This window comes from Kluyveromyces lactis, assembly GCF_000002515.2.
Source record: "Kluyveromyces lactis strain NRRL Y-1140 chromosome E complete sequence".
Taxonomy (NCBI): domain Eukaryota; kingdom Fungi; phylum Ascomycota; class Saccharomycetes; order Saccharomycetales; family Saccharomycetaceae; genus Kluyveromyces; species Kluyveromyces lactis.
The window spans coordinates 1,127,480-1,139,482 of record NC_006041.1 but is presented as its reverse complement, the minus strand read 5'-3'; the positions used below and the strand labels follow the sequence as shown (position 1 = coordinate 1,139,482).

The 12,003-nt window shown below is 39.8% G+C and overlaps 8 protein-coding genes across 8 annotated transcripts; 2 read left to right on the top strand and 6 right to left on the bottom strand.

Moving 5' to 3' along the window:
* Window positions 1-22: 22 nt before the first annotated feature.
* On the top strand, window positions 23-1,201 carry MNN9 (mannosyltransferase complex subunit MNN9; the record flags this gene model as incomplete). Its single annotated transcript, XM_454529.1, has 1 exon — window positions 23-1,201. One exon carries the CDS (start codon window positions 23-25, stop codon window positions 1,199-1,201), a length of 1,179 nt encoding a protein of 392 aa, XP_454529.1.
* A 324-nt stretch (window positions 1,202-1,525) lies between these two features.
* PHO8 (alkaline phosphatase PHO8) lies at window positions 1,526-3,211 on the bottom strand (the record flags this gene model as incomplete). Its single annotated transcript, XM_454528.1, has 1 exon — window positions 1,526-3,211. The coding sequence occupies one exon, from the start codon at window positions 3,209-3,211 to the stop codon at window positions 1,526-1,528; it is 1,686 nt and encodes a 561-aa protein (XP_454528.1).
* Window positions 3,212-3,702: 491 nt separating this feature from the next.
* On the bottom strand, window positions 3,703-4,302 carry ARL3 (Arf family GTPase ARL3; the record flags this gene model as incomplete). Its single annotated transcript, XM_454527.1, has 1 exon — window positions 3,703-4,302. The coding sequence occupies one exon, from the start codon at window positions 4,300-4,302 to the stop codon at window positions 3,703-3,705; it is 600 nt and encodes a 199-aa protein (XP_454527.1).
* A 210-nt stretch (window positions 4,303-4,512) lies between these two features.
* Window positions 4,513-5,175, bottom strand: PCL5 (Pcl5p; the record flags this gene model as incomplete). Its single annotated transcript, XM_454526.1, has 1 exon — window positions 4,513-5,175. One exon carries the CDS (start codon window positions 5,173-5,175, stop codon window positions 4,513-4,515), a length of 663 nt encoding a protein of 220 aa, XP_454526.1.
* Window positions 5,176-6,247: 1,072 nt separating this feature from the next.
* On the bottom strand, window positions 6,248-7,756 carry TRM5 (tRNA (guanine) methyltransferase; the record flags this gene model as incomplete). Its single annotated transcript, XM_454525.1, has 1 exon — window positions 6,248-7,756. One exon carries the CDS (start codon window positions 7,754-7,756, stop codon window positions 6,248-6,250), a length of 1,509 nt encoding a protein of 502 aa, XP_454525.1.
* A 28-nt stretch (window positions 7,757-7,784) lies between these two features.
* Window positions 7,785-9,098, top strand: RRP4 (exosome non-catalytic core subunit RRP4; the record flags this gene model as incomplete). Its single annotated transcript, XM_454524.1, has 1 exon — window positions 7,785-9,098. The coding sequence occupies one exon, from the start codon at window positions 7,785-7,787 to the stop codon at window positions 9,096-9,098; it is 1,314 nt and encodes a 437-aa protein (XP_454524.1).
* A 97-nt stretch (window positions 9,099-9,195) lies between these two features.
* On the bottom strand, window positions 9,196-10,536 carry OMS1 (putative RNA methyltransferase; the record flags this gene model as incomplete). The annotated part of the gene is made up of 1 exon (XM_454523.1): window positions 9,196-10,536. One exon carries the CDS (start codon window positions 10,534-10,536, stop codon window positions 9,196-9,198), a length of 1,341 nt encoding a protein of 446 aa, XP_454523.1.
* Window positions 10,537-10,846: 310 nt separating this feature from the next.
* DYS1 (deoxyhypusine synthase) lies at window positions 10,847-11,986 on the bottom strand (the record flags this gene model as incomplete). Its single annotated transcript, XM_454522.1, has 1 exon — window positions 10,847-11,986. One exon carries the CDS (start codon window positions 11,984-11,986, stop codon window positions 10,847-10,849), a length of 1,140 nt encoding a protein of 379 aa, XP_454522.1.
* Window positions 11,987-12,003: the final 17 nt, after the last annotated feature.

Below are 12,003 nucleotides of genomic sequence, written 5' to 3'. Positions count from 1 at the left end.
AAACATAAACATAAACATAAAGATGGCTTCCATGTCTTTGATCGCATACCGTGTGAGGAAATCGCCGATTCTTTTCATCGTGGTACCTATATTTGTGCTATTTTGCGTGTTTCAATTAGTTTTTTCCAGTGGGAATAACGTACTAGGATTGAGCGATGATATTATGAACCATCAATGGGCAGATCAGTCCGAGAAGACATTTTATTTCCCATATACAAAGAAGTACAAGATGCCAAAATATTCATACAAGAAAGTTTCCAGTTGGTTGTTCAATGATAAAGTTGACGATTTGATTCCTGAAGGTCACATTGCCCATTACGATTTGAACAAGTTGAAATCTACCAGCAATGCCTTAGTAAACAAGGAAAGAGTATTGATTTTGACTCCAATGCAGACTTTCCATCAACAGTACTGGAATAATTTGTTGAGTTTGACTTACCCAAGAGCATTGATTGAGCTTGGATTTATTATTCCAAGAACTGCGTCTGGAGATGCTGCTTTACAGAAATTAGAATCTGCAGTAAGAGAGGTTCAAACAGGTAAACAGGATAAAAGATTTGCCAAGATAACCATCTTGAGACAAGCGTCTCAGTCTTTCGACAGACTAGGAGAAAAGGATAGACACGCACTAGAAGTACAAAAGGAAAGACGTGCTGCTATGGCATTGGCTAGGAACGAATTGCTGTTCTCTACCATTGGACCGCACACTTCATGGATTCTATGGTTGGATGCAGATATCGTTGAAACTCCAGTCACCGTCATTCAAGACCTAACGAGCCATAACAAACCGGTTCTTGCCGCTAATGTGTATCAAAAATTCTATGACAAAGATCAAAAGAAGGAAAGTATTAGACCTTACGATTTCAATAATTGGGCTGAATCCGAAATCGGTTTGAAATTGGCCCAACAACTTGGAGATAACGAGATTATCGTGGAGGGGTACTCTGAAATTGCGACTTATAGACCATTGATGGCCCATTTCTACGACGCAAACGGTGCCACCAACTCATTAATGGAACTTGACGGTGTCGGAGGTGGATGTACTTTAGTGAAAGCTGAAGTCCACAGAGATGGTGCCATGTTCACTAACTTCCCATTCTACCACTTGATAGAGACAGAAGCATTTGCTAAGATGGCAAAAAGATTGGGATATTCTGTGTTCGGTCTACCTAACTACTTGGTATACCATATTGAAGAATAAGCGCTATGAGTTTTCAGGGAGAACATAGCATCAAACGTACTGCGTAGAACGAATCCTCAATTAAATTAAACGGGAAAAGGTACCGTCTTGATCTTTAATTGGTTTTACTCTTTATGTACTTAGACCTATTATGTAAAATACTATTAATATTTCTGCGTACTATTATTATAAGCGAAATAACACCTTCAATTACCACGTTTAGTTTTGAAACAAAGAGCAGGAGATATAGTGCAATATCTATGGGGACAGATCGCATACGATTATGCAATGAAACGGAATGCAATTGTTTTGTCTTTTCCAACCTTTATAAATGTTAACAGGGAGTTAGATTTCTATTTCTTTCAAGAATGAAGGAATGTATTCAAAGTAGTTTTCCTCTGAAGCGGAAGATACAAATTCCTGAGTATGAGTGGTGTTTTTGATCATCTCTGTGACTTTCTTCAAATCAAGGCCCAAATAATTTCTCATGAAATGACCAATTTCAATATTCTCATGGTTACCACCAAGTTTATCCAAAATCTTAGACTTCAACCCGTCCTTGTTGGAGTATGCATATATATTAACATCGACTGCGCTATGACCATGTGTTGTCCAGCCCAACTGCGCCCTGAAAGAGACCATATCGGTCAATTTGTCCATCAAAAAGCCAGGGGTATCGATCAAGCTCTCAAGCTCTTTGATATCTTCGTCAGTATAATCGTTGATACCTAAACCAGCTTCCACAATTTCATGTTTGATGAACTTAACTAGATTGCCCTTTGAGGTCTCAGAAGTTTGAAGCTTTTTTTGAATCAACTTTCTTGCTAAGTACTCACACGAATGTTGTGCTTTTGCCAAGACTTCAGGTAACCATAAATAATCCGGATATGCTTTAGAAACTTGTCTGGCCGTGACCAAACCACCTGTTTCATGATCTGAAGTTGAAATTATGACGGTTTCTACGTCTGAATTTTTAGCGTATTCAACAACAGCCTTGAACGTCTCATCATATGCAGTGACCTCACGAACCTGTGCAGCAGGATCGTTCAAATGACCTGCATGGTCAATACGAGAACCTTCAACTAACAAGAAAAATCCCTGGTCTGAATCCCTAGTTGCTTTGGACAATGCGTTGATTGCAGTCATAGCTTCTTCTTTCAAGGATGGATATTCCGAATCTAATCTATCAATCTCAAAGGGTATATCGTAGTCAGCTAACAAAGCAAGCAAAGGAAGTTTCACATTATCACCCTCGGATAAGGTATTAAAGGATTCGCGATCTCCAACATAGTGCCAACCGTCTGCTACAGCTTCTTTGATCAAGTCACGACCATCTGTACGAGAACCTCTGATCCCATATGGTGAAGCTGCAGCACCCTTGGGGTAAAAGCTAGTTCTACCACCACCGATCATCAAATCCACCATTCTACCCAATTCATATTCACCCAACTGATGTTGGGCAATTAACTGTTCCATGCTTCTACGATCAGCATGAGCAGAGAACGATGCAGGAGTCGCGTCAGTAATTCTTGTAGTGACCACCAACCCAGTCAAATACCCTTGAAGCTTTGCGGCTTCCAAGAGTGTACCACAAGGTTGTCCATTTGGATCCACACCGATGGCACCGTTGTAAGTCTTCAAACCACATGAAAACGCAGTAGCTCCCGCTGCTGAATCAGTGACTAACGAATTTGAAGATCTTGTTCTTGAAGAACCGACAAAGAATTCATCGAGATTCAACATGTGGTCAAACGTGAGCCCATCAGTAAACTGCTGGAAAGAACGAGTCATGGACAAAGATGCAGGTCCCATACCATCAGAAACGAAAAATATTACGTTCTTCTTCTTTGGGTGCTTGTGACCACCTAAGAACCCTGGGAACAACGTTGATCTTTGATCTTTCAATGTAAAATTATGGGAGAAAGTGGCCAAAACAACTAGAACTAAAACCAATCCAAAAAGAATGTGTCTCGCATACCTTTTTCCCGGCTTGTTACCGGATGGTAACAAATTTGAGCCTTCTGTAATCATTATTATACCAACTATCAAATTATGATTGACCCGATTGGAAAACTCCCTTGAAATGGTTGATAAGATAAACCCAGCGGACTAGAAACCTTAACCAGACCGTTTCAAAACAATCACCACACTTCTAAGTGGCACGACCAATACACCAGCTTACGAACTGTGAAATACAGAGCAGTCTTGTGCTCTTATTTCCCTTATCTTTGTAGATTTCACAGATGAGGGAGGGAGTGTATTATTCTTGGCTTTTTAGATCTATATTTATATATACCACAAATATCACCAACGAAGAGAAACAAAAAGAGATAGGTGGTACCATCACGTGGACCTTAAAACTCGTCGAATCAAGTTGGGATTCTGGGCAAATATCGGTCATATTGATCGAACCTATTTCCGATGCTCTGGAGTACATTATTCATGTAGTATGAGATAATTATATGCTTACTTATGTATTTACAGTTTTATATAAGAAATTTGTCCACGAGACTCATATCATTTTATCTATATGACGGTGGAATGAGTTCCTTATTCTCTTGTAATTGGGTTCGTAGCCATTCTGATGGTTCTTGTAAATCGTTGGGTTGAGCTGTAGTGATTTGGAAGACGTTGAATCTCTTCACGTCAAGATCGATCATCAATTCGGTGAATCGATCGATGAATGATGATACATCAAGACATTGGTCAGTCTTATTAAGAACAACAGCTATCGGTATATCTACCGCAGCGGGAGTATTCACATATCTTGCTTGTAATTCGTTTATTGATTCCTGTAGTCTATCTGAGTCCGATGTATCTACCATATAGACGATGCCATGTATGTTGTCTTTGTTGAAATAAGAATCCCACAAGTAACGGAAACTCTCTTGCCCTGAGACATCTATAATCTTCCAGATATGGTGTGTATCCATCGATACGAATGAAACGTTCTGTCCTATCGTCGGCTGGATCTTGTTCAACGCCTTGGAAGGCTTGGATAAATAAGCTTTTAACGTTTCTATAAATGAGGTTTTACCAGATCCATCGAGTCCCAGAATTAGTATGTCATGCTGTTCTCGTAGATTCCAATGCTTGTATACACTCCGTGCCAAATGGAACATGATTCTATCAACACTTTCGCACAGCTTCCAGGGCTGATTCTCTCTGGCTCAGATCAATTTTTGACCCGTCCAAAACAGGTTTATTCATTATTAAAGCCGGAATCGTTTATTTAATTGAATCTTTAATGTTAACCACACGGAATGGAAAACAAAAAGGGAGAAAGAAGAATGGACGGTAGAATTTGTTTAGAAGCTAGGTGATTCATACATTTACCGTGTAGCTGAGTGTTCCCATTTATGTAGTTTATATGGAGAAAGTATATATGGCTCCGTTTCAAACTCTGATCTTGCTCTCTTTCTGCATGACGAAGAGACAGAGGAAAGCAAAGGATTAGAGACGAACGATTCGCTGAGGACGGTGTTATACCATTTATTAAGCACTGAACTTTCGATCCGAAGTTTGTAATCCAAGGTAGAAAGAGTCCAACGTTCCATGTTAGCCAAGTCCCGTGGTTTCAATCCGGATATCAAGCACCAAGTCTTCATCGAAAACGTCGAATCGTTGCTGAACTTGTGTGCAAGAATAAGACAAGACAAGAAGACTCTTTTCGAGCATCTTGCAAACTCTGGCATATCTGTGATGGACACGGGTTTCAGTGCCTTGGTATAAATCTGATGGAACAGATATGTAGCTTGAATGACTACAAGTTGAGATGATTTGGATCTCTTGACGACCTCATTGATGAAATGTAAGATCAATTGTTTCGAATTGTTAATTCTTTGGTTTGAAAAGTTGGAAGTCAATGCTGATAATAAAGTAGCCACAGATCCGTTCAATTTAGCATTGTGAGACGACTTTTCATGCGGCTTGATGTCATCAATAAGGCAACTTGTGCTTTCCGTCGTCTTGTCAACAGGCGTGAGATGCTGCATGTTGAACCAAAGAAATTAAAAAAAGCTTGAGCGGAAGCGGAGGATAAAAAGAGTTTAACTCGATAATCAAACGTGTGAAAGATCTTTACTGATTTTATAACCTTTCTCAGTAATGATATTTGCTGTCTAATAATCGCTAGAGTGACCTTAATTAACAGACAACATGTTGTCTCTTTATTATGTTCACTTGATAAATTTGATTATTCCCTGCTTAAAACCCAAAATGATAAATGATGATGCCGAATGACTGATGATGAATGAACGACTGTTGTGCTAAATTTCAATTTAACGAACTAGTCTGGTAACGAAATAAAAGTGATGCGGAATGAGAAGATGAAATGTGCAATTGTAAAACCTGTTAACGTATTAATGACCAAAAAAATGATTAGAACCCAAAATATAGAAAGGAAATGAAATGATATGTGTAAACCGTCAAGTCTATGTCACTTTTGTATCTGTTTTGTATCTGTTTTGTTTGTGAAGGACAAGTGTATCTTTGCCGTATTTCAACAGAGAATCCTTGAAGATCTCTTTGCTGATACTTTATCTGAGAGATAGAAAACCGCTTCAATAGTAGTATAATCTGACTGCTAGAAGACCTCGATAATGGACACTAAATGCCTTCTTATATATGTATCTCAAACTTGGACAAAACCCTCGAGAGTGATAACAGAGAACGGATGACGCACAGAAAAAAGTGATCAGTAGAATCCCAAAACTTATAACTGCCAACTCTTAACCAGCCACAGTGTACAGACCTTGCTCCGTAACCCTGAAATACCAAAGGAATGAGTAACCGAACGTCCACTCCCTGTCTCGTTGCTTTCCCAAGAGAAGGTTAGTCATTCTGAAGGCTGCATCTTTCAATTTCTGTTGCCTCGAGGGCGAGACATGGAAATGACTCACAGATGGCAACATCTGGTCACGTGGACAGAGTAAAGACAAACGGATGATAAAAGAGATGGACTGAGGGACACTGGGCCAGTGACTTGTTTTGGTGACTGTTTTCTGCAATCATGAGAGTCACTGGTATGTTGCATTCTATTTACATTGCAATTATGTATCAAGATAGTTAGATAAAGGCTAGTGACTGTGGTAGTTGGAAACTAACACAGAACATTGGTTTCGTTGGAGCGACTTTTCTCACTAAGTGGAACTGGAACTGGTTGAACGGAAGCTCTTGCTCAGTGGTCTTCATTATTTGTAGTATTTGTTGGTAGACCCTTTCGTGTAGTTGTTCCATGGATGGTTCTGGTTGTTCTTCCGCATCGTATTTATGGAAACAATGACAATGGATCCATGGGGTTTGGAACTGTTCGCCGTGTTCTTGAACCATCTGTTCGTATGTGAACCCGTACCTTGAATATAATCCGACGAATTCATCAAGGAATTGAAGAGCACTGTCAGGTAAGTTCATCACGTAGTGATCGAAGAACTGGTTTTTGATTGGGATCTTGGTTTCAGGAGTACGTTTAGTTTCTCCCGTGACTTTATCCTTGTACTTCTTACCTCCTGGCACCGTGATGACTCCCTGTACCCTTTCGATGAATTGTTGTAGTAGCTTGGGACTATCTCTGATGAATTCGCGGCCATCGAGGTTCAATGGTTCAACGAAGTTACCCACCTTATTGTCGATGATATTTTGCTGCATGTACTTGTAAGATTCTGGGTTCAAATCGTTACTTAGAACGATGACCTTCTTCTTTCCTGCTGGAACTGAGAATGGCCCCACCCCAGCAAACACATCACCAACTATTTGGCCCGGTTTGAATAGACTCACTAACCTTGCATGTTCTGTATGTAGTCTTGAGTTCCAGTACACTTTACTGAAATCGAAAGTGAATGAACAATCAGATTCCCTTTGAGTCACTAGCAGGTTCGGTTCACCCGCTAGGACGTTCATTTCGAAAGTTCTGAATTTGGTAGCAATGGAATCCACTTTATCGACCACGGTCTTGATCGTCGAATTCTTGTCCAAGATGACTTGTCCAATTATTTCACCAAACGGTTTGAACTCTTTCCTTAAATTCAAATGAGCTACGTGTCCCACAATAGTGAACCCAGTAGGAATCTCAGCAAGGTACTCCTCTGGTAAAATTGCATTTAGAATCTCTTCCACTTTCCAGAAGTCATAATCTAGCACATACTCATGGTTTCTCAACTCATACTCTTGCTCATCAAGAAATTCTAGTGCATTGGAGGTCAACTTCCCTCTCGCCTGCGAAACATCTTGTATACTGTCTTTTAGTATGATACCTTTGGTTATATGGTTGTCATTGGCCAGGGATTTGCTTTTCTTCTGTACTGGCTCGACATCGTTCTTATCAGTATCTTCTTTTGGTGTTTCGCCAAGTCTTATAACGAATGGAATTCTTGGTGTCCTTAATATATCGTCCTTGAACTTCTTGGTGAAGACAGAAATATTCTTTGGATTCTTCAATAGCAATACAACAACAGGAAGCTTCTTTACGAATAATGATTTATCTAATTGTTTCATGCCACGATGCACTGGTGGTTCATATTTGAACGTAGTTTCAATAGCTCTACTCATTGTTCTTCGAAGCACTAGGCCAAACCTCATAAAACTAGTCCTCCTCTATCCTTGAAAAATGGAGCAAAATAGTGTGCTATCACTTCACCAAATAAAACGCTGCCTGACGGTCGATCTTTGCTGCAACATTTTTACATCTTTTACAACGCTCATCTCATCTCATCTCATCGCTCTCTTATTTAATTTGGAAAATTTTCAGTTAACTAACACCAAAAGTAACAAAGGTACAGCGAGGAAGTCAGCACATCGAACGCCTTCTGCAGTCCCTGACATCGTTATATCATTACTTGGAACAATGAGTGATGTTATTAGTGTTATCAATAGGAACGAATTTTGGTCTAATGGCCGTTTAGAACAGGATGAATATGAATCAGATTCCAGCTCAGGTTCAGAGCAAGAACATGACATTGAGATGAGCGGTGCTCACGATTCCAATGGTGGAATAGACCATCAGGATGGGTCTATTGTCACACCTGGTGAATTAATAACCGATGATCCTATATGGATGAAGGGTCATGGTACTTATTTCTTGGAAAACAAGACATACAGTTCTGTGGTTGGCACAGTATCGAGAGTGAATAGATTGCTATCCGTTTTACCATTAAAATCTCGTTATATTCCCGAAACAGGTGACCACATCGTGGGTAGAATCACTGATGTTGGTAATAGAAGGTGGAAAGTGGATATTGGAGCCAAACAGTATGCGGTTTTGATGTTGGGTTCTGTTAATTTACCAGGTGGTGTATTGAGACGTAAGTCAGAGACAGATGAGTTGCAAATGAGAAACTTCTTGAAAGAAGGTGATCTACTAAACGCTGAAGTCCAATCGTTGTTCCAAGACGGTTCAGCTTCATTACATACCAGATCGTTGAAATATGGGAAACTAAGGAATGGTACGTTTGTTCAAGTCCCAAGTTCCCTAATAGTGAGATCTAAAAATCATACACATAATCTTCCAGGGAATGTCACCATTATCTTGGGTGTAAATGGGTTCGTATGGATAAGGAAATCCTCCAAGATGGATCTTTCCGGTAAGACCACTACTACAGGTTCAGGACAATCTGACCATTTACCAGGATCCAACAATGCAATGTCGGTTTCCATTACAAGATTGGAAGAAGAGAGTTCTTGGGAAATATATTCGGATAAAAATGATACTGTTACTGTAAGCGTTAGGCAAACAATCACAAGATATGCAAACGTAATTAAGGCGTTAGCACATTGCGAACTCGGTATCACTGAGCCAAGAATAATATCCGCATATGAGGCTTCAATGGCTTATGGTAACTTGGGACAGTTAATTGAATCGGAGACGATGGAGTCCTTAGGTCAAGACGTCATCAACTCAGAGAAGATGAGGGGAGCAGCATAGGTTGTAATCGGTAATATTAATATTTACATGAAGTAGTATTTTATAAATAAAGTGCATAATATTTACAAATAATAAAATCTTTTCGATAAGAGTACCATCATTTGGATGTCTCAGATGTTGGTTTATTATGGGTAGCTTGTAGCGAGTCTTGCTTCTTTCCATCGTTTGTGAAAGATTCAATTCTGCTCTTAACACTAGCACCAAGATACTTTTCAAAGAAGCCAATTTCTTCTTTCTTCTTACCGTCACCTTTACGCTTGGCAACAATACACCATGTCGTACCGAAATGTGTTCTTCTTTCTTCGACGACATCCAATCCAGAATCGTCAAGGATTTCTCCGATATCCAAGTTCCATCTACAACCCCATGTCTTTAAACGTTTCTCAGCTCTATCGTCAAGAATTTTGTTGATTGTATCGTATGAACCTCTTCCGTGTTCCAAGAGAATGATTCTACCGCCAGGTTTCAACAATTCAGCAAAATTCTTCAAAGATTTTACAGGATCGTGATGTGAACAAAGACCAAACGCTTCAACAATAGTATCATACTTAACAGGTGTCTCCTTCGAGTTCAAGTCGATCAAATCTTCCGCTTTCCCTACAACAAATGCACATTTCTTGAAATTGGGTAGTGCTTCTCTGAATTTTTTATTTGTGATTTCCATCATCTTTTCCGATGCATCCAAGAATGTGATTGAGTTGATCTTCGTTGGGTCTAAATATTTGATATTCCTACCAGTACCACAAGCGACTTCGAGAACATCTCCTTTACAATGTTTCATGAGCCACTTACGTCTTTTACCCATTCTGATCATCATTTCTTCAAAACTCACACCCTCATCGTACTCTTCTGCCTTCATTTCATAGAAATCAGTGGTATCCCTAGCAGGTAGAATTTTCTCGTTAATCTTGTTTTGATCGTTGTTTTCCAAGGTAATCTTATCCAAATTCTCAGTCCCATCTTTCTCTATAATCTTTTGGTATTGTTTCAATTTCTCCACATCTCTTGTTCTTAACGTATTTTTTAGTTCCTTATAGCGCAACAACTCATATTCATTTGCTACTCCCATATCAATCTTTGCACTAATATCTTCTAACTCCTTGTCCTTCTTATAAAGCTTCTTGGTATAGTTTAACCCATATAGAATGAACACCACATATGCGGCAAGAATGTATTTCGTTAAAGCTTTCGAAAACTTCTCGGACCTTGCAATGGCCCCGTACCTAATAATCCAGTTGTCAGATTTCAAATCCGCTTCATGCTTCTCCCTAGCAATCTGCTCCTTTGATTTAGGCTTCTTGTAAACGGAATCTGGAGAAGGTATGTATGTACTTTTGCAGCGTACAAGATCAAGAACCTTATATCCCGAACCTAAGCTTGGCCCACATTGCGTTACTCTCAATGGCCCCCGCAAGAAATTGCGTCTGACAGCAAACATTAGTGAAACAGATCACAGGTGATTCTTGAGACCCTGTTAAAACAGACCAGAAGACCATATCGGAAGGCTGTTTTGTCGGTTCTTTTGCGTTAACTCAAGATAAAGAGAGAGCGAGATGAGACGGTTTCGAGGTTGAATCGATCTTGAAAAATTTAGAATATCACGTGGTACAATTGGGTTGAGTGAATGTCTTAATAACCAAGTGGTGTTGACCCAATCCAACACCACTGACAACAATGAATTCTCATGCAGTTGGCTCAGACTCGAGGTTATGAATATATACAGATATCTATTGTTTTTATAAAGTGTTCTATTCGCTAGCAAAAGTGGCAGCGACGACTAATGGGAAAACGACAGTGGCATCTGCATAGACCTTAACGGACTTAGCGTCTGCTTTAATCTTACCCCAGGAAACAGCCTCATCTGGTCTTGCACCAGCATCAGAACCGTCAAATTCTTGACCCGTGTTGATATAAACAGCGTAATCTGCACCGTTTCTCATCAAACATGCGTTTGCGATGTGATGTTTGATTAACCCACCACCAAGGATAATCATACCTGCCCGTGATGCTTCCATAGACATAGAGTTAATCTTACGAATATCAGAAACAATATCTAGTCTCAACTGTTTAGGAGATGCCTTGAAGGTATGGAAAAACAACATATCACCAATGGAACCATCGGTGACAGCAGGACAAAAGATTGGGATATCGTTCTTATAAGCCCAGTATAGAACACTGGATTCATCGTTGATCTCTTTACCTAACCTACGGATCAACTTGGAAGGAGTCCATACCGGAGAGTCTTGATCGAAGTTGCTATCCAAACAGTCTTTACCCTGAGATTCGACGTAGTTTTCTTGTTCTTCAAGCATCTTGTCCAAGATTGGAACGATCCATTCTTCAAACTTACAATAGTTGTCGTTAGGAACCAGCAAATTACCAATACGGTTCATACCTTGGTCACGTAACCCTTTACCAGGTAAAGAAAACTCACCAAGGTAAGTGTCAGCCAAACACTTGATGATATCTTCTTCAACACCGCCTGCAGTTGCAACAATGGCATCGACCATCTTATTCTGAACCAAGAAACGTAAAGTCTCACGCAAGCCAGAAGAAATCAAATTCGAAGTGTAACCCATAAAGATAGTAGTCTTTTGGTACCCATCATTGTCAAAAGAACCCTTGCGGTCATGTTCTTCCAACTTGTCACGATGTTCACCTCTCCAGGATCTCATCTCATCGATAATATCGCAGGCTTTTCCCAAAGAAGACGCCTGGAAGCCCATAGTAGCCATCGATTTAATTAAATCCTTAGAACGCATGTTGCGTGATTCTGGTTTGCTGTAATCAATACCTTCGACCTTAACAAAATTATCAGGCACTGGAACAGATTGCTTCAACACAGCATCGCTTAAGATGTCAGGTAATTTACCGTCAATGTTGGACATCTTTTCGTTGTAAGTTA